This window comes from Primulina huaijiensis, chromosome 18, assembly GCF_012295235.1.
Source record: "Primulina huaijiensis isolate GDHJ02 chromosome 18, ASM1229523v2, whole genome shotgun sequence".
In the NCBI taxonomy this organism is placed as follows: domain Eukaryota; kingdom Viridiplantae; phylum Streptophyta; class Magnoliopsida; order Lamiales; family Gesneriaceae; genus Primulina; species Primulina huaijiensis.
Window position 1 is genome coordinate 7,034,106 of NC_133323.1, and position 22,494 is coordinate 7,056,599.

At 34.9% G+C, this 22,494-nt stretch overlaps 1 protein-coding gene and 1 long non-coding RNA gene across 2 annotated transcripts; both read right to left on the reverse strand.

Moving 5' to 3' along the window:
* Positions 1-10,331: 10,331 nt before the first annotated feature.
* On the reverse strand, positions 10,332-12,148 carry LOC140964818 (uncharacterized). Its single transcript, XM_073424765.1, has 3 exons — positions 11,938-12,148; positions 11,080-11,735; positions 10,332-10,687 (listed from the first exon to the last, which is right to left on the reverse strand). Exons 2-3 carry the CDS (start codon positions 11,677-11,679, stop codon positions 10,484-10,486), a joined length of 804 nt encoding a protein of 267 aa, XP_073280866.1. The 5' UTR covers positions 11,680-11,735; positions 11,938-12,148; the 3' UTR covers positions 10,332-10,483.
* Positions 12,149-15,771: 3,623 nt separating this feature from the next.
* LOC140964073 (uncharacterized) lies at positions 15,772-17,641 on the reverse strand. Its single transcript, XR_012172817.1, has 2 exons — positions 16,335-17,641; positions 15,772-16,173 (listed from the first exon to the last, which is right to left on the reverse strand). It is a non-coding gene; the product is annotated as an uncharacterized lncRNA (long non-coding RNA).
* Positions 17,642-22,494: the final 4,853 nt, after the last annotated feature.

Below are 22,494 nucleotides of genomic sequence, written 5' to 3' on the forward strand. Positions count from 1 at the left end.
ATATAATAACTAATTAAATGTAAATCGCAGACTTTAGCTAATTAAATATATTCCAGTTCAACTTTCTTGAAGGCTTGGTGCAAGTACAGTACATTAGGGGATAGCACTGTATCGATTAAACTAAATTAATCGATCGAACAAAAGTACTTCGAAAATTTGATTAGGTTAATTTGGAAATCGGTTTTAAGTTTAGAAATATCGATCAAATCGGTTATCAGGATGATTTTGTAAGAGGAAAAAAATTCGATTGACCAAAATATTAAATAATTACATTTGATTTTTTTTATTTATGCCTGACATAAACTTTATACTATTTGTTTAATATTTTTATATTTAATATTGCACGTATTTTTTTAAAAAAAAATTGTGAGTATAAAGTTTTTATTACGATAAAATTCGTATTTTTTATTTTTAAAATGAGTTAATTTTGTTTGGTTAGCATTAAAAAATTCAATTAAATTAGTTTCAGTTAATTCAGTTCGGTTGGTAACTGAATGCTCACTCCAACGTAAAACCACCTATGTATGTATCATCTAAATATATAGAAAGAAAAAGACATTTTTTTAAATAGGTATCATGTCATTTTAAAATTTATTGAATCTGTTAGGATCAAAATAAAGTTTAGAAGCTGAATAAACGCTTTAATTTTTTTTTTTTGAAAATTGAGCTGAATTTAGCCGTTGTTAGTTGTTAATGATATGTATATATGTATATACAAGATATATAGAAGTTCGAAGGTGACATTCTTCTATCTATCTTCTTATTTTACTTAAGAAAAAAATTCACTAAAATACTTTGATTTATACAACTGTACGTATAGCTACACTTCGGTGAAGACTCGTCCAAAGTCGAAACTGCAAATCTTAGTATTTTCTATACAACAAAAAAACTCAAATTGTCTACAGATCCTTAGGTTCGGACAGATGCAAATACAATTCTTCACTAGGTGGTTTGAACAACTAGAGTTGATAAGGCATAACAAGTTGATCCCTAACAATTTGATATGAACAATATGCATGTATTATAGAGCAGCATGAAGATAAATCAGTAAAAGATGTTTCAAATCATTGATAAGGCTGATTGTGAATGTGTCTAGAGTCGTGCTTTTATACAGATGAGCTCCTTCAACGGTCATATCTTAAGCAAACGAATGTACAATACTGATTGGTAACATAAAATCAAGTTGTATTTTGTTTCATTTTCATTCGTAGTATGCACAATTAATGCGCATGGACATATATCCAAATATAACAATAAAGTTTATATATCATAAAGAAAAGTTTGTCATATCTTTGTCTTATTATGAGACATTATTTGATAATTAGAAATGTCAGATAATGTGTATTGGTTAGTTAAATGGTCTTCTGAAATCTCGAGATGATATGTACAAAGACTGACTTGGTGTGTAAGCAGAGGCGGAGCTACATGCAATTGTACTTGGGCTAAATTTTTTTTAAAATAATTTATATGTAAATTTTGTATAATTTTGGAATAATATGATATTAGTCCGGGTAAATCAATTTAAAATATTAAAAAAATTTATAGTTTAAAATTTTAACTCGGACAGAGCCATATTTCTGGCTCCACCACTATATGTAAGCATACCAGCTAAAGATTAAATTACAGCTTGAGGCCTCATGCAGCCCAATTTAAGTCTTAGATGCAGTATTTGGATAGAAATACTGGCTGACTTTTAGTATAGTTATATGTTTATGGAGCCCAACGATATCTTAAAGATTATGCTGTCCGACTTGACTTCGTTATATCCAGCTTGAAAAATTATAAATACATGAAAATAACAGTTGAACCATAAAACAACTTGATTACGTTGTTATCACCAAAAAAAACTAATATATCTTCAATCTAACATAATCATTTATATGTTGTCTAAGAATTACTTAAAATAAAATTATAATTATTCTTTGAAGTTGAAAGTTGAAATGTGCGAATTTTATAGTCTTCACCCAAGTCCCTCATTGATGTTCAGGTAAAAGACTGAAGCAGATATTTAAATATTTTTTTTGAGTTGGAAAATAAATTTGTTATAATTAGATCTTAAATAGGATATCTAATCTCAAACTTAAAATTTAGTGTCTTTAAGCTACAAGCCCTCGAGAATTCCTACTTTTTCATGTGTTTTTCTTTGTATTTTAGAATGATTCGAAATGATAACCAACCAATTGTTATTCAATTCAAATAATTAGATTTGAAATAATTTATTCCAATCAAATCATTTCATTCAAAATATGACATAATGCTATTAAGTATTAACATTTTGTGGATAGCCCAATTTTAATTATTCTAAGGGTAAATTTGAAATAAATACTTAAATCCAAACTCAACATTATCATAATTCTCTACACTTAATTTTTTTTTTTAAAACTCCCTAATATAATAAAAAGAACAAAAATATTCTTATATGTGTTAAATTTAATGATTGATTTTCTTGGGGTCAGAAATGGTATCAGAACCGAGGTAAAATTAATTCAAACATACAAATTTATTATTATTATGTAATTAAACGTTTGAGGAGGAGTATTTACTCAAATAACATGAATGCGAAACCAAGTTCGAGATTAATTATTTACAGGATTTATTCCAAATCTTTGGAATATTTGAAACAAGAAGATCTAACTAAGGTTAGATATCAAGAAAACATGAGAACTTATCAAAACCTAGAACAACAACCAAGTTCTAGTAAAAAGACTTCAGAAGAAAAGTTACCACCATCATTTCATTCTGAACCCTTATTACATCAAAGAGGGAAGACCAAATTGATGCCAAAACATTTAACTGAAAAAGAAAAAATGATCAATCTAATCAAAATAGTATCAGAAAATAAATTAATCTGATGACAACTTTAGAAAGGATTGATCTAGAGGATTTTCAAGACATTGTAGAATCTTTTGCAAATATCAAGGTTGTAGATTTAAATATGAACATAACTGGGGTGAACAACCCACCATAACCTGGTCATCTTCGCAGGAACCACCAAAAGAAAGTGTGGGATCTCAAAATATAAATATGAGAGAATCCCAAACAGACTTTTACACTAGTGGAGAATCACACCCAACAGGAACAAGGTCAAGGAAGAATCAAATTCCTATGCACTAAACACCCTATGGAAAAACTGTTTTAGAACATATACATCTTTATGGGGTTATGCTTAACCTAGATGTATTAGACTTGAAAAACAGGGAAAATCTCATAGATGATTGGACATCCGCTATGAGAATCGTAGCAAAAACACTTGATAGCATGATTTTAATTATATTGTAAAGTTACCCTTATTTTAACCCAATTAATAGCATGATTTTTATTATATTTCAAGTTAATTTGAGAAGCCCATATCCTATCCAAGCCGACAACGTCTTGAAATTTTTATAAATAACTCAAACTCCACACATTCTCATTTGACCTTTTAAACACACTCGTTTCTGAAAATTTCATCGGGTGATGGGTTTTCACAAGTTAACTCCAACATCTCTAATGCTTGTTTGTAACGTAGATGACGACCCGAAAAATTCTTTTTTTGAAAGTTGTAGAAGTGAAACTGGCTATACAGATTCGTTAATTAATCGAAGCTGAGTTACCACCCTGATTCATTGATTGTTCGGAATTGACCACTCAGATTGATTGATCACACTTCCTCTCATTTGAGATAATAGTGCTTTTTTGAATAGAAACAGATGGACAAACAAAACTCACGAGTTTTCTAATCTCTTGTCACGTGTATCCAAGCAAATTCAGTCATTTATACAACCAAAGAATGAAGACGATGATGATTTTAACAGTAATAATCGGTATTAATTATAATCATAATATTATTGATCTAAAATTATTATATAAATATTTCTAAAAAATAATAAGTAAATTAATATGTCTTCTTGTCATTTATCTAATTTAAGACAAAAATTTGTCTGCGACGGTCTCACGGGCTGTATTTTGTGAGACGGATCTGGGTCATCTATGAAAAAATATTACTTTTTATTGTGAATATCGGTAGAGTTGACATGTCTCACAGATAAAGATTCGTGAGACCGTCTCACAAGAAAACTACTCCTGATTTGAAGTTTCTTGCGGTTTATTAGGCATCACGAATAACAATAACTCCCTAAAAACAATAGAATAACCATATTTTGGAGTTTCTGGGACATCAAAAATAACCACTAATCAACGAATACTGATATTTTTGTTTTTGTTATTTAACAATTAAATTTTTTTCGACAAAAAAATAATGATAAATACGTGGATTCAATTTTTTAACCATATAAGTATAGTTTTTTTTTAAAAAAAAATTATTAACTTAAATATTTAAATTTGTAATTTAAAGTTTTTTATTAAAATTTAAGATATATTTATTTACTGTTTTCACCTTTTAAAATAAAAATTTGATACAAATGCAAACACAAAGGGTGGAATTTTTTTCTTAACGTTGAAAAAAATAGAATTTCTTATGATTTTTTGGTCTTCACAAGTATGATATTTTCCCACTTTATGTAAACTAAAGAATTAGCGAAAGCTTTGCATACAATTTTGTTTGCAAAATTTTTTATAATTAAGTCGATCTTTGTTAAATAAAAATATTTTCATAAATATAAAAATTAACGTAGCCAATACTGAAATTATCAAATTAAATAAATGATAAAAAAAAAACGAATCAAGACATCATTGAAACGTGTTTAACAAAATGTAGTTTCTCCAATAAAAATTTTATTAGCTTGCCTTGTATATTATTAGCTTGAATTTTGTAGGGATCAATGGAACGAAATGATTCTTCAATGGCATCAAATGCTCATTCTATAGATATTGAATTGAAAAGGGACTTCAGGAATATTGGATGGGATACTGATGCACTAGTAGATCTTCAAAATCATAAATATAATACCTCATAATTAGGTATATATTTAAGAGTAGGTCTAATGTGAGACGATCTCATGAATCTTTATCTGTGAGACGGGTCAATCCTACCGATATTCACAAGAAAAAGTAATACTCTTAGCATAAAAAATAATATTTTTTCATGGATGACCCACATAAGAGATCCGTCTCACAAAATACGACCCGTGAGACCGTCTCACACAAGTTTTTGCCTATATTTAATTATTATTTATTACTAATAATTTTAAATATTTATAAAAATAAATTAAAATGAAATAACTAAGTCAAATATTTAAATATATTTTTAGCTACTCATACATGCATGCATAGTGAGGTATCATCATCATCATACTTGGTTAACTAACACTCCACCTCCCTTCTTGCCCAACTGACAATCGGAAGATGTCCAACATGGATTGGAGAAAAGGCTTGCCTTTTGCCTATAAAAGAAAGCCATTCACTTGATGAATTTCAAGAGTTTCTTAGCCTAATTTTTGCGTTTTAAGGGCTGGTCTAGAGTAGAGTTTGAGTGGTGTGAGAATGGGGCTTTTTATTAGTTGAGAAAAATAGGAAAAAATTCATTTCTATACCTCAAACTCCTCCAAAAATTCTAAAAAATTCCTCAAAACTCCCTACTTACCCAGAAAGCTATCAGAGAAGGAGGTGTCAAAAAATTAACAGCCTATTTTTCGTCAAAATTCATAAACCACCGCTGCCCGAAAAGGAAATAGTGCCGGAAAACTCACTTTTCATGTATTGTTTTCACTCCCAATTTCCGTACCTTTTCTGACCGTATTTCACCTTAGTATAAACACGAAAGTTGTTCATTGTATGTCATACTTCTCATTCATGTCTTTGGTTTCCCGGAATCGACCTCGGAAATAATGTTTTCCGGCAGTCGAAATCGAGGTTTGAGTTTTACTTGTTTTTCCTTTTCTGGAACGTTTCGGCTGGGAATTTCAGAAAGCTTATAACATAAGAGTTGTAAGAAATCGTATTTTAAGTCTGCTGGAAAAAAACTTGGCCGCGCGTGGTGGCCGGATGCCGGCCACGCGCCAACGAAAATTGAAAATCGGATTTTTTGAAGCATGCTCTATATTATTCTAGGCAGCTGTGCAAGTTTCGTAAATTTTGGATGAGTATTTCATTTACTATAAATTTTTAAATATTAAAACTATGATTTTCAGATATTATATGATACTTGTATAATCGTTTGAATCTTTTTATACCAGTTTCTAGTCTTCAATACTTTAAAAATATATCACTAGAAGTAGATTTGAAGTTTTATAATTTTTGGATTTACAAACTATTTTTTTATATGTTTGTGAGTAATATATTCGTATTTATATAAATAAAATATGAAGTAAATAAATAAATAAAAATTATGATGTTACTTTTGGTATAATATTTTGTAAATTATTATGAACATTTAAAGTACATACTCTTACTATGACATGAGACGAGTCCAAAGATTTTCTATACGCTTATAACTATGGTATTTTATGTCACCAAATAAAATATAAAGTTATGAGTTAATTTTGGGGATAGTCTATATTAAAAATGAATTAGGAAATATTATACTATACTAATGTTAATCAACTTGGTCAATAGGATTGACTTGAAATTTGGATTCTCACACTCATCTATAGGAAGTTACTAAGGTGAGAAATTTACTTTTACCGTTCTTTCTATAACTTTGGCAGTTGGCCTGGAAATTATGATATGATATTTTATTAAATGATATTTGTCATGTTTTATTGCTTTCTTGTGCTTGTGCATAATTATTGTATCTCTAAATCTCGTTGATGCATCACTTCGATGGCCACTCCTTCTATCATAATAAATCATCAATCATGACTATATCCTTCTTACCGATCAAATCTATCATCTTGATCGCATCATAGTCAAATTTATTATGCTTAATTTACTCATTACTGTTATTACATAATGATGGAATGCTTCACTGAAAAATTCTCATTGTAATATCATCACACTAAGTGTGATTCTTATCAAACTTTCACCAAATAAGGTATTAGTTAATCAACGAATGAATGAATGAATGATTGAATGATTGAATGATTGACCAAGACGGAGCCCTGGACAACGGACTTTGGTCTGGAGATTGAGTCCATTGAACAACGTGACTTTTGTCCGAGTATATTAGTTTACTTGGCTTGTTTTTCTTGCTAATCATATTTTCTATCTTGTGCATTAATATAGTCGGATGCTCGCCCTATTGTCAATTATATCATTCTGTTAAATTTATCATCATATTGATTATTATTTAATTCTCACTGAGTCTTTAAAGACTTAACCTCTCTATTTTCTTTATCTATTGTAATTTCCAGAGACAAGTATACCGGAATTGAATAAAGAAGGAAATGTTGGTGAATGATCTAGCAGTGGTTGTCTGAAATATTTATAATAAATCTTTTTTTATATGTTTTTATTTTGGTCTTGTAATAACTCCATCGAAATTTACTGGTGCTTTGTTCGATTCGCTTCCGCTAGTAAAGTTTAGTAGATTTTTTTAATGTCTATAATACTTCAAAGGACTATTTCCGCACGAGATATAATTAGGTAAGGTGGCATTTCTCGAGGGCTAAGTCCTGAGTTGGGGGTGCCACAATAAAACTGTCAACTGTATCTTGTGTGGTAAAGTTTCGACCGACGGAATTTATAGGAACAAAATCCACATTTCAGATATGCTAGGAAAAGTTGTAAAAGCATGTACGAGGATAACTGGAGAGCAAAAAGTAAAACGTCGTTCAACGCTTGAGGATAATAAGTCTAAGAAGAGGGAAAAGTTATTGAATGAATATAAGTTAAGAAATGATGTGGTTATGTCTTTGAATAGATGTGAAGAGGAAGATGATGAAATTTCTATCATTGAGAGAGGGAGTAAAAAAAATGGACTGAGATAGGACCTATTGATCAATTTGGAAAGTCAATTAATGTTCATGATGCTTCTATGAGTGCAAATAGGAAAATGAGACAACAAAATATTACTGATGCAATTGCTAAAAAAAAAAAGATTGCTCCAAGTTCATCAATGTTTGGCAAGATGGGTGTATGAAGTTGAAATTCCTTTTCATGCAATTGACAACGATAGTTTCAAAAAATTGGTTGAGGCTTTAGGACAATATGGTCCTGGCTATATCTCTCCTTCACAATACCGACTTAAAGAACCACTTTTAAAAAGAGTAGTGAAGAAAACAAAAGAAACTTTGAAGAAGCAAGATGAAGAGTGGGGAAATAATTGTTGTTCTATCATAAGTGATAGGAAAAGAAGTATCATTAATTTTTATGTGAATTGTTAGCTAGGAACTGCTTTTATTTCATCAAGAGAAGCTTCAAATGAAGCTCACACAACCAAAATATGGGCTGATTCCATCTTACATGTAAGGGTACTTACCTCCAATATAGAATCAAGGGCCCAAATTTAACCACACATACATGGGGTCCGCTAATTTTTTTAAAATCACATATGTGTGTGAATCTTGTCCATCCAAACCATGTGGGGGCAGTGCCCCCACATGTAGCATCGAAGCTACCCAAAATATGATACATATTTGAATATGTTATTGCATGTATTGATCCGGTTGGGGCTCAAAATGTGGCGCAAATTGTGACCGACAATGCCTCAAACAACATGGCTTCCGCGAATCTGTTAGCATTAGAACGATCCAACATATTTTGAACATCATGCTCAGCTCACTCTATAAATCTTTTGCTTGAAGGAATTTCTAAACTTCAAATGTTCAATGGAGCGATTAAAAAAAAGCGAAGTCTTTTTGTATTTTCATTTATGTTCGTCACAAGACTTCGGCATTGATGAGACAGTTTACAAAAAGAGAGATAGTTAGGCCAAGTGTAATTAGATTTGCGACCTCTTTCTTAACATTGCAAAGTTTGCTTGATGAGAAACAAGAGTCAGAGAGAAATATGATGACTGGTAATGAATGTAATAACACTAAATGGTCTAGGAGCAAAAAAAGAAAAGATGCATTTGATGTTATTGTCCCCATTTATTTTTGGAACTCTTGTGCTTGCAAGTATTCACTCCATTGATAAAAGTTCTTAGACTTGCTGATGGAGAGGAGAAACCTTCTGTGGGTTTCTTGTATAGAGAGTTATTGAATGCAAAAGATGAAATTCAAATAACATTGAAGAAAGAAAGTGATTATGGGCCAATTTTAGAAATTATTGATGCAAAAAGCAAAAGTCGTTTTGATAGTCCAATTCATACAGTAGCTTATCTTCTGAATCTATATTATTTCCTCAAGAATCAAAGTATCAAAGATGATAATTTGATAGCAAATAATATGATCACTACCGTTGAAAAGTTCTTTCCTGATGTTCAAATGAAAAATCACGTGACAAATGTTGAGTTACAAAAATACACACAAAAAGAAAGGGGCATTTGGAAAAAAAAAAAGTAGCAATAAGCAGATGCCTAAACAATGATCAAAACTACAATCCAGGTATGTAAACATTATTTTATTTTCTTTCATGTTGTTTGTACATGATAGTTTGTTGGTGAGACTTCGATTATAATATCATTCTACCGAAGATGAAATAAACGAAGAAGAATAATTCAAATCAGAATATGACAACGATTTGATCAATATTTAGCATTTTTTGATGTGATTTAGTGGTAAAAACAACTAAATATTGTAATTTTGAGATTTTTATACTTTTATACATATAAAAATTAATGCAGAAGAATTATTTATGCAATATTTATTTTTATCTATTTATTGATTTGAGATAATTACAACTACACTAAAAATAAAAAAAAATTTACGCTTAAATTCATACTAGTCTTCCTCAAGTCTGAAAAACTTGATGCTTCTTCGAGAAGGTTAGCGCTTTTTCGCATTTTTTAAAACCTTGATAATAATAAAAATATTTAAACATTACATTGTCGAAATACATGATTTTTTTTTAAATGCATTATTTTATAAAAGTTAAGATACATTTTAAATATTAATAAGACAATTAAATTTTTTATTTTATAAATATATATTAATTAACATATACATTTATGTGTATTTCGGAAGTGTGTAAGCAAAAGAAATCCTAAAGTTTTTTAAATCTGCACATAAAGATGATCGTTGGACCGGACAGTTCGGGTTTGGGCTTTTTGGGTTGGGTAGTCATTTCAACTATCCTAACCCAAGCCCGTTTGAGTAACCCAAATTTCTCTTTTTTTTTTCATTTCTCTCTAAAAGTTAATTTTTTTTTTTTTTTTTGGAAAAATAATCACATCCATTTTTTTTTAAAAAAAATCAGGTATACTTCTCCATTTGTCTTTTTTATTTTCTTATATTATATTTTTTAGTAACATTTTTTGAATTATTACTCGTATAAAAATCTAAAACCTAAAACGAACGGCCTCGAAAATTAGAATTTTCAGGGGCTAAATTTTTAAGAGTAGACGAAAATTACTCAAAGGAAAAGGCTAATTTATACGCAGTAAAGTACGTAAAATTAGTGATAAGAGATGGTCAAAATCAAAAATCTGGAGATTACAATTCATTACTCTTTATTTACACCAAGCAAGAGGAGTCCATAGTGCAAGCTTCAAAAGGAATTGTTTCTACTCGGCCTTCTTGCTGCTATCTGATTGCTGAGGATAACGCTTGTCTTCGGCCATCTTCGCATGTAATTCGTCCCTCTCCTTGAAATACTTCTCGAACGCCCTCGGAAGGAACACCGGAATCAGAAAGCACAGCAAGTTCATTGAAAAATACCCCAAGTTAACCACTGCCAACACCCTCCCAAACCAAAACCAAGCAACATCCTGAAGACAAACGTAAACAAGGCGAAATGCATTAGCTAATTACAGAGTCGAATTGGTTTGGTTTAACTATTTGATCGTTGTCAATCATGACCTCGTTCCATTCTTTCTAAGGACATTCGGTTCGTAACTCAATATTATTGATTCATTCCAGAGGTTCAATTGAACCTCCTAAACACAGGTTGATGTTAGAATTGGCAAAGATCCTGTAAATATATACTTCCAAGAAGATACGTTTTTGATCCTAAGTTCGATCGACTTGACCTATAATTCATCATCCTATCCACAAACGTGACGGGTGCTTAAATTTACGAGAATTTAATTAAAATATGACTTAAGATACGATTCGAAATTCATATTAGCGTGTGAGAGCTAGTCAAGCTTCAACCGATCACCTGAAATTCGGCAGTCGCCGGCAAGGTTTTGTTGATCCACACATCATTCACCCAATCGATGATCACGACAACCCTCCTGGCCGTGTAAAGTAACGGCACCAGGGCTCTCACGGGCGCCGAAAACAGGGACAGCCCACTTATTACATTTTCGGTAAGTATCTGAAACGATAGCAAGAACAGATGCGGAGTCGCGGATCGCACGGCGTGATCGTCCCCTCTCGCGAATCCGCCCAAAACATACGCCAAAGGCAAGAACAGCCCAACAGTGGTGCCAAGAATCACATACAATCTAAAGAGCCTACTCTCTCGAAACAGCTCGGGGGATTTCGTGGAACTGCCGAGCGTGGGAAACGCCAGCCGTGAAATCACGAGGATGTATACCGAGATCAATGCGGGGAAAACAAGGTCAGTGAGCGGCACTAGCCCGCTAATGGAAAAGACCATGATGAAAGCTACTAATTGCAATTCTATTACTCGAAGGGATCCCATCACGTGTCCCAGCGCCGGCGGGTGCGGCTGGTGTTGGGCAGGTTTCGTCGAGTCCGCAGTCTGATCAAGGTGATCAGATTGCGGCGGCACGCCCATTGACACGCCTGACATTTTCAACCACCTAAGTGTAGTTTGGAATTCTTCCAACAAAAATCCGGGTAGCAAACCTATGCAAGAAACAAAATGTAAAGAAGATTCGGATTCTACAAACTAGCAAGAAATGAAGCATTAAAAAGGACTGAAAGATTAGCATAGAAGCCACGAGAATCAGAACTCTCAAGATACAATCTTGTAAACTCTATAACCAAAACAGAACACATTGTGAAACATCGATGAAAACAAACAAGATTTTAAGAACACAAATCTCACACAGATGGTACTACGTAGCAGGAGGAAAATAGAATTCCAAGAAAATGAAGCGGGCGGCGATACAAGATGGTAAACAGATCAGTCCCAAAGGTCGGAGGAGATCCAAATAAAGAGCAAAGCACCGGAGAGCAAACGCTGCACGTGGAGCACAGTGAAAAGACCATGTGTAGCGATGGAGACGTGGATCTCTGGAATTTGGACTAATGTAAATACACTGTCGGCTTTCTCGGGCCTTCTCCTCGATTATACATATTATAATATCCATGATTCAAAGTTTTTTGTTTTTTGTTTTTGTTTTTTTCATATTTAAATTCGTGCGAAACTATGGAGAGCTCGCACCTGTAAAGGTTGTTCACAGATTTTTCTTCATCTGATAGGATAATTTTCATGACTCGTGGGCTCCTTTATTTCGTTTGATGGAACGAATCATCCATCTTCCATTCTTATTAAATATTTAGTTGTTATTATTATTATTATTATTATTATTATTATTATTATTATTATATCAATCAAATCAATGTATATCGAATCTAACTTTTGAAGTATTACTGAATTTTCACTCAACTTACAGATCAAACATTTTAAAAATTTCTCAATAAATATTCCATTTATCTCTCTTTATCTGTATATTATTTGCCAAGTTTTCGAACAAGCAACAGTTAATTTTAANTAACAAATAAAATGTTATAATACAAGTACTCCACCGGAGAAGTTGGTGAAAAATTCTCAATCAAAATATTTCTTTGGATTCACTCCCTACCTACAAAATTGTGGTACTATGTCATACAAAATGTGATACACTTTATGTGAAAATGTGGTACACTTCATGTGGAAATGTGGTACTAAAAAAGTACCCAGAGACTGAATACAAAAAAAATCGACGACTGGAGACTGAAGGCCAATTTCACGTACTCCAAACATATTTAGACAAATCAACATAAAAATAAAGTGACAACTGAAAACAATAAAACGTCACATACCCAAGTCATTCTTAAACATATGACACCTAGAAAACTAGTCGGTGTCGCAGGAAGTGAAGATAAAAGACATTTAAGCACACAATCTTGATCTTGTACAACGAAGCCTTAACCGAAGGGACTTCGGAATAAAAAAATCATCTTGTTGCCGGCCTTCCAAATTTCATACGCAATAAACGCAGAGGCAAACTTCTTAGCCATTTTGATAGCATAGCGTCTTTTGTAGTATGGAATCTACCATATGGAGTCAAATCTGAATGGAATATTTTATTCCAATTTCAATTAAAATTTTATTTTTATTTTGTACTTCTAGACTAAATTGATAGATTTGTTTTCCTAAATAGAGTAAATCTTATTGTTAGGAATTATTTAATTAATTTAGGAACCGATCTATAAAATAAAAAGTATTTGCTTTTATATTAGAGTTTGACTCCTATTAAACTCTAGTTTCCTTGTTTATAGGTGGGAAGTATCTATGAAGATCTAGGTCAAAGAAGCAATATATAAAAAGTGGGACAATGATTGGAAAAAGGAGGCGAGAAGTAGAGAATATTGACGGACGGCTACAGGAGCTTTACTGGAATTAATTCAGTGTTGAAGATCTGCATAAGAAGCTTGAGTGATTCTCTACACCTCGCGCCTGTGTTGCCTATTGATGCTGCCAACACTCAAGAACAACACTGACGCAGAGTGTTGACCGAAGGGTGGCTTCGGTTTTGAGTTTAAGCTCTATGTTATTTTTATGCGTCTAGTTTTTAATTTTCAGTTTAGGTTGATGCACTTTAATTCCTTGAATTGTCAAGGAATCTTGATTTGTTAGGGTCACTAGTTTCGGCTTTGGTGTAAACGATTTACATATTTTACTAGTGAATTTTTGTCATAAGGCATCGCACAAGTATTCATACTTGTGCATAGTTTAACCCAAGTGTCTATTTATTAAAGTTATATTTGTGTGCTTAATAATTAATTTTCGCTGCAGTGTTGTGTGCAGTGTTGACAACACCGAGCACAATACCGAATTCTGATATACTAGTTTTAAATATTTATTTCATGTAAATTTATGCACCAACCTGATGTAATCTGGGTGAAATGAACGAGCTGGGTCGAAAGCTCCGCCGGATCTACTATCAAAAGAATGAAGGAAAATGAGAACAAGACGCCTGGATCAAAAGCTTGCTTCCTGGACAATGATATAAGGATCTGCAACCAAGAGAGTAACCACGTGAATGGGCGTCGGAGAGGTGTCCAGCGTGACCACTCCGATGCTTAAGTCAGTGAGGAACTCAAGCAAGAAAACCAATGTAACCCAGTGAGGGCTGTGTGATTGGTGTGGAGATGGGGAGTAAATGAGTGGTAAATGAGAGTATTTCATGTGTCAATAGGTAAATAAATGCAAAGAAAGAACCTGATATTTATAGTAGAGGATGTAATGATGACCTCGTTCGTTGTTCTGACCATTAATTATAGTAGGACGGCTGACTATACCCAATTGTTCTGACATGTCAAATCGTATACTAGTCACATCTAGCCCACTTAAGTTTGTCAACCATTTATATTATTGTCAGAGATAGGTCGGTCGCGCACATCCTACGTTTTTGAAGCCATTAAATGCAGCATTTATATCGAAGTGGTTCGGGTAGAAAGTCTCCCGAAAGCTACATGAGAGCCCGGACGCCCAATAGCCCGGGGAGAAGACGTCCCGGGCATTCAACTGCTCGGCTTCTGGTGACCCTTCTCGTAGATTCTCCCCAACTTGAGCTATCCATCCAGTGTCCCGGGTCGTCCGTGACCCGGACACAATCCATACCACTGACCCGGGCACAACCCATGACCCGGGCTATCCCGGGGGTATCATCACTCCCTCCTTCAATAGTCGGGCTAGAGTCATACTCGCTGTCTCGATTAGTCTTGTGTGCCCGGTCAGAGAAAATACTCTGATAGAAAAATAATCAATTCCAAATTATAAAAGCATCGGGGGCTTCAAATATCCCAGAGATGGGATAAATTGTCGGGAACTCATATCTTCCGGCCTTGATATAATGTTCGAGGTGCGGAGCCCCGAGCCAGGGCACAGATCCCTGGACTTAGCAGATGACCGAGGTACGGGTCCCGGGGCCAAGGTATGGGTCCCTGGACTTAATGAGCAACCAGGGTACGGAGCCTTGGGTCTTGGAGTGGTCGAGGTGCGGAGCCCCGAGCCAGGGTGCGGAGCTCTGGACTTAATGAGCAACCAAGGTACGGAGCCCTGGGTCTTGGAGTGGTCGAGGTGCGGAGCCCCGAGCCAGGGTGCGGAGCTCTGGACTTAATGAGCAACCAAGGTACGGAGCCCTGGGTCTTGGAGTGGTCGAGGTGCGGAGCCCCGAGCAAGGGTACGGAGCCCTGAACTTAATAGATGGCCGAGGTACCGGTCCCCGGGCCAGGGTACGGATCCCTGGACTTAATAAATAACTGGGGCCTTGTATCTCCTAGACTTAAGATAATGTGCCGGGGTCTCATATCTCCCGGACTTACAAGAAGGTATCGGGGCCTTGTATCTTCCGGACTTAAGATAAGTTGACGAGGCCTCGTATCTCCCGGACTTTAGATATGGTGCCGGGGCCTCATGTCTCCCGGACTTTAAATAAGATGCCGGGACCTCATGCCAAGCAAAGTTGGATTTACTGCTAGATTCTATGTTCAAGCTGTAGAAATATCCAAGCCAACATACCAAGGAGTAGGAATCCAGTATAACAATGTAATCACATGGCCCGATATAAGAAATCCATCACCAAACATCTCAGCTCTCATACCGATAAAATCCCAAGCATATGCAATGTGTCGTGATCCGACGTTACACACATTTTTTAGCAATTCAACATAATTAAGCTGGTCAATCAATAATTCATACGATCTCATAAAGAAAGGCTCGCTATGATATATCTTAAATAATTTCAGTTAAAAATTATGACTGAGCATAATTGATAAATACGTTTAACACTTGATTTTATTAATATGATAAAAGTGATGCAACTTATCTTCGTGAAATTGCACCAAGCTCAGCAGTAATGAACTGGGAACGAAGGACCACCCAAGATGTTGAGCTAATATCGAGATATCCAAGCAATAAAGATGATATAACCATGTTTCTCGGCTGATGCCAATTGTGCGTGCCGCAACTCAATGGGTGGAGCTATGGAAGCCATGTAGAGTGGCTGCTGATGCAATTAATGGATTCCAAAGAAGCGCTAGCTGAAATTTCCTCCGTTGATTGTATTAAAATCTACCATAAGTCAGTTGGAATACAAGACCCTGTCATGGACCGCGAAGATAGAAGCCCGATGCATTTAAAATCGAGAAAACCAAGCAATTGTTACTAATAGATTATCAATAATCAATGATGATCAGTAGAGTAAGCCACTGTTGATTGAATAGAATAATCACCGAGCATAGCAAAATGCATTGAGGCGTTGCACGGAGCTGGAGGTCGAAGTTTCATGTCGAGCTAAAGTGCCCAATAATAAAAGGACATGAGTTATAACCGTAGACAAGGCATGTAGGAAGATATGCAGTGCATCCCGAGCCCGATGTTAACAACTCAATAAAAATATAGCAAGTTTGAACGCATTGAACATCCTTTAGCAAATTAATAAGTTAGATATAAGGCGAAAAACAAATGTAATATTAAGATATATAAAGAACAAAATTTTAAATCTTCCCTGTTACGACATCCATAGATGAAGGTAGTAATGGGACTTTTCCGATAAACTTGATAAATTCCCAAGGTTGAGAAAGAGAGAAGCTTCAACCCGCCGATTAACAAGATTATCCATAAAACTCCCCTTTCATTTAGCTCCATTTACAGAGATGTAGAGGCCTGATAGCAAAGATGAGAGAAATTGTGCTGTAGAATCAAACAAGCAAGACCCGGTTTCGAGAGATATGAAACCATGCAACCCAAATGTCACGATCAAGCTTGTTTAACATGAGAATTTCGATTATTTGCTCTTCCTCGCACTCATCCACTCCATCCCCTCAAAACCCTCCTCAAGCACATAAAGGTTGATGGTCAGAAATGTATAAAATTCGTGGAGAATTTATGCCAATATTCAAGGTGATTTGGACCAGTAGGATAATAAAATTTGATAAATGCAAACCATCTCCACTCAATAGATTCCTCGCTTAATCAATTATCTTGAGTAATTAAATTATCAAGAACTATCCCGAAGCACAAATTTCTAATGAGTTAATGCAGCTCCACATAAACAATCCATGTGTCAAACATTCTGGTGCTCATGACTTTAGCGTTGAGGAATGAGTTATGAAATCCAACATATATCACAAGTAAACATGCATCCTAGGTGATCGATGTATTTTACCTCTCACAATCCTCCACATTCAGCTACATGAACAATATTTTTATCAAATAATTCAAGTCATATAAAATTAATACTTATCTTTCCGTGAATTCAAGATTTTTGGGAACCCATAACATATCTGAGACTTTGTTTTCCATCCCAGAACCAACTTGTGCATCCTTGCTCTTGAGATAGGGGTCTTTACTTGGGTAGAGAGGGAGAAAATTATTCTCCAACTCCAATTATCTCCTTAAGTAGGCAAGTTGTAGAACACGGCCCAAGCTCTTGTAATATCTTAGTTGGGCCATGAGTTGTGAAGCAAGCTGGACGAGCTTGGAAATATCACAATGACAGCTCTTTCTCAACAGTTGCATATTTCAATCCTAGCACTTGAAGCCCAAAACTGCATACAGCCAAAGCCACACCGATAGCGAATATGCAACTCGTGCCCAATCCATGTTTAAGCCTTGGCTTATTAAAAAACGAAGCAATATTTACTCACCCAAGTAGCATATAACACAATCAAAGAACACCACCTCGTAGTCCAGAAAAATTATGAAAACCAGATTCTTGGGAAACTAATCGAAAGCTACAGACCCACAATGGAGTAATTGTTGTCTTTCTTCATGCTTTCCGACAGCTAAACCGCGGTTTCTGGTGGGTGGTCGGTCACGGGGGTGAGCTGTAACAGTGATGGCTATGCCATTAGATCTAATTCTTTGAAAGCCAGAAATTCCAAAATTTCTCTCCCATAGTGATTTTCCAACGCTAAACCAGAATGCTTCTTTCTCCTAGCTGCCTGTGTGGTTCCCCTTCTTTTTCATGTGTATTTTTATTTCGTACTCCACGGATATTAGAAAATCAAGTTCAGGGGTCTCTCCCACCAGTGAGCGAGAGCCCTCCTCATCCTCTCTTTTCTCTTCCTCCGCTTCTCATACTTGCTCCTTTTGCGCATGCTCTTGCTCTTGCTCTGGCCGAGTAGAATGATTAGCGATGGGCCTTCTTGCCAAGGCTGCCTCCACAGCATCAGATACAATTTTAGCCAAGTCCTCGGGTGTCAAGTTAATAGTAGGCCGGGGACCAGTGGGTGGCGGGCCACCTGCACCAGAAAGATGAGTGTTATTTTCTTTCTGAATTCGACAAGTGTCTTGGTTCGTCCTTCTGGTAGGAGCCATATCAACGTCTTAGAACTCTATTTCCCACAGACGGTGCCAATAATGCAATCCGGGTGAAATGAACGAGTCGGGTCGAATGCTCCGCCGGATCTATTATCAAAATAATGAAGGAAAATGAGAACAAGACGCCTGGATCAAAATCTTGCTTACTGAACAATGATATAAAGATCTGCAACCAAGAGAGTAACCACGTGAATGGGCGCCAGAGGGGTTTTTGGCGTGACCACTCCGATGCTTAAGTCAGTGAAGAACTCAAGCAAGAAAACCAATGTAACCCAGTGAGGGCTGTGTGATTGGTGTGGGAGATGTGGAGTAAATGAGTAGTATATGAGAGTATTTAATGTGTCAACAGGTAAATAAATGCAAAGAAAGAACTTGATATTTATAGTAGAGGATGTAATGATGACCTCGTTCGTTGTGCTGATCATTAATTATAGTACGGCGGCTGATTATACCCTATTGTTCTGACATGTCAAATCGTATACTAGTCACATCTAGCCCACTTAAGTTTGTCAACCATTTATATTATTGTCAGAGATAGGTCGGCCGCGCACATCCTACGTTGTTGGCGCCATTAAATGCAGCATTTATATCGAAGTAGTCCGGGTAGAAAGTCTCCCGGAAGCTACATGAGAGCCCGGACGCCCAATAACCCGAGGAGAAGATGTCCCGGGCATTCAATTGCTCGGCTTCTTGTGACCTTTCTCGTAGATTCTCCCCAACTTGAACTATCCATCCAGTGTCCCGGGTCGTCCGTGACCCAGGCACAATCCATACCCCTGACCCGAGCACAACCCATGACCCGGGCTATCCCGGGGGTATCACTTTCAAAAACCGAACACTGTACCAAAGGAGCTTACTGAAACTGTAATGAAAGAAAAGGTGGTCGATGAACTCAATACAAAGTGCAGAGCAGATAACATTATAACACAATATATGTCCTCTAGGAAGGGAAGTCTGTCGCTATAATGAGTACCTTGCTTTTGACTCATAGTTAGGGTCGTGCTTCTTCAGAGTCATGAGAGTCCAATGACTCAGGCCCAATTTTTTTTGGGGCCCAAAAATTTTAAAAAAAATTTATTATATATAAAAGAAAAAACTGTTTTCTTTTTAAATTTATAAATATTAAAATATAAAGAATAATAAAATATCAAATAAAAGCTTGTAAAATTGCTTATCCCAAACTCGGCGAGAAAGACAGAAACAGCGGCCAAGGTGATATCTATCCTTCGTCTTCTCCATCTTCGACTCCAGCATCAGTTGCTCACCCTTGTAAGTGTATTAATGTTATGTACGGTAATAGTTTGTATTATAATGCTTTCCCCCCTAATCTTGCTATTTGAATAATTTGATTTCTATTGATATATTGGATTTAGATTTGTTGTTTTATGATTTAAATAGAATTTCTTTACAAGTTGAGTTTTCTTTCGCATGATTTCTGGGTTTTGTTTGACTCGTGTAGACGATAGCCTTGCATCCAAAATTTACCATGATTTCTTGAGGTAAAAAGTCAATCCTAATTTTGTGTCTTAAAGGAGGGGTGAGAATTGGAGCGAAGAAATTCAGAAATGTAGAAAACTACCTAACTGACAAGTCCTCTGACTAAAATAACGAGAATATTGTGCAATCTAAATTTTAATAAATAAGTGTTTACTGCATTCTTAACTTGAAAGAATTTATTGTTGTGTTGTGGGAGTTTTAATGGTTTTCCCCTTCAAAAGTTGGGAAATTTGGCATATAACCATTTTTTTGTTATATAATGTCTCATAGAGTATAGTGATTTGGAAAGCTTTCTTTTACTTTTCTAAGTGAACTTCGATTTTGACAAATCAAATTTTAGAAATGCCCTTTCACTTGAAATCTCTCTAATAATTAGTTATACTTCATAAATACCCTCTTTACTTTGTGATAACACATTTTACTATTTTTATGGAAGAAATTTAATATCTTAAAAACTGTTACATTTTCAACTCTTCAGATTGAAACATCACATTTTGTTTGGACGATGCTAACCTGCAGGCCAATCACCAAAGCACTTTGCTAATCTAGTTTGTAGGTGATTGTGGTGGATACATGTGTAAAAACATGATTTTGATACTGGGATACGGCGGAAGAATGACAGCTAAGTTAAACAAGAAGGGGTGGAAGTTAAACTTACATTTCTGAATTGTTTTCACTTGGGTACTTTTTTTTAATCGACTATTATTTTGTCGAGAATTGTCTCTTGCATCTGTCAAAGTCAATTGCATTACCTCAACTGATTTGGGAAAACTCATTTTACTCATTGTCTACCCACCCTCGTTTACCTCACATCGCTTTGAAAAGCTCCTTTTACACATAGTGAGCTTCACCTATTTTGAAACTGACAGGTATGTAGTAAAGACGTTGGACAATGCAGAAAGTGTGATACTGCAGTATCGCTCGCTTGCCAAAGTTGCTGAGAATCCATTTCACATGTTGAATAATTGAATGTTAATTAAATAGATAAAATCTTGATATGATATGATTTAATGACCAACTGATTAGTTTACTCATCAAAACAAAAATATTCACTGCTGTCTTTAAACATAGACCTGCTCTTGTTGTTCATTGAATTATTTTTTTGAATTCTTAGGTTAATCATGCTTCCAAAGTATATGTCTGGGTCTCAAAAAAGAAAAAGAAAGCTAAAAATTGAAGAAATGATTCAAAGTCAAGCTGGAGATATCAACAAGTACTTTGTATCAAACAAAAACATAGTTGCAGAGGTTGAAGACACGGTTGATAATTCAATTAGCAGATAACAAGATAATGAATTGGATGAGAATGAGATTGATACTAAAAAAGTCCTTGAGTTTATCGATGTGGATGTATTCAATGATCATGAGAAAGATGAAGAGTTTGTTCAATATGAGAACTTGAATCAGGTAACTTGGTTTGATGATCCGGCAAAGTGGGACAACATTGATCAAAAAGTTAGAAACTTTTTAGTAGAAAGAGGTCTGAATAGAGATATCATAAATGTGTTTCCTAAAGATAGCGCTAACAGGCATTTCAATGTGTCACATTATAAGAGAATTTTGCCAAACGGGGAGGAAAGTGATAGAAGATGGCTATTATATTCAGTTTCTTGTAACAAGATTTTTTGTTCTTGCTGTAAGTTATTCAAGAAGCAAGTAACCAAGACTGGATATGGTCAGTTAACTAATGAAGGATACAATGATTGGCATAATTTGAGTCGATGTCTTGCAAATCATGAAACGAGTAAGGAGCATATGGAGTGTATGACGAATTGGCTTGAATTGGAAAGAAGATTGAAGACAAATAAAGTGATTGATGCAGGAGTACAAGTACAAATTAATAAAGAAAGAGAGCATTGGAAACAAGTGTTACAGAGGATAATCGCAGTTGTTCAACAATTGACGAAAAATAACTTAGCATTTCGAGGAAGTTGTGAAAAACTTTATGTTGAAAACAATGGTTTGTTTCTACAAATGATTGAAATGATTGCAGAGTTTGATCTAGTAATGAAAGAGCACCTCCGACGGATTAAAGATCATGAGACTTATACTACATATCTTGGTTGCAGAATTCAAAATGAGTTTATACAGATGTTGGCAAGCGAGGTAAGAAAAACAATACTTGCAAAGGTAAGACAAGCAAAATATTTTTCAATCATATTATATTGTACTCCTGATATCAGTCACAAAGAGCAAATGTCCATTGTCATACGATGTTTAAATAATTCAAAAAGTTTCACAAAAGTAGAAGAATATTGGGTGCAATTTTTAGCTGTTGATGATACTTCGGGACTTGGGCTTTTTATGCATCTTAAAAATGCTTTAGTCAATCTTGAGCTTGATGTTGATGATATTAGAGGTCAAGGATATGATAATAGATCTAATATGAAAGGTAGGCAGGCATAAAGGTGTACAAAAAAAGTTACTTGAAATGAATCCCAGAGCTTTTTATACTCCTTGTGGTTGTCATAGTCTCAATTTAGCATTGTGTGATATGGATAATTGTTGTCTTAAGGCTATGTCATTGTTTGGAGTAATACAACGGATCTATACATTGTTCTCTTCTTCTACC

Coding starts and splice junctions, on each gene's coding strand:
- LOC140964818 (XM_073424765.1), bottom strand. CDS start 11,679: ATGTCAGGCGTGTCAATGGGCGTGCCGCCGCAATCTGATCACCTTGAT. Junction 10,688..11,079: donor CGGCGACTGCCGAATTTCAG/GTGATCGGTTGA, acceptor GTTTGTCTTCAG/GATGTTGCTTGGTTTTGGTT.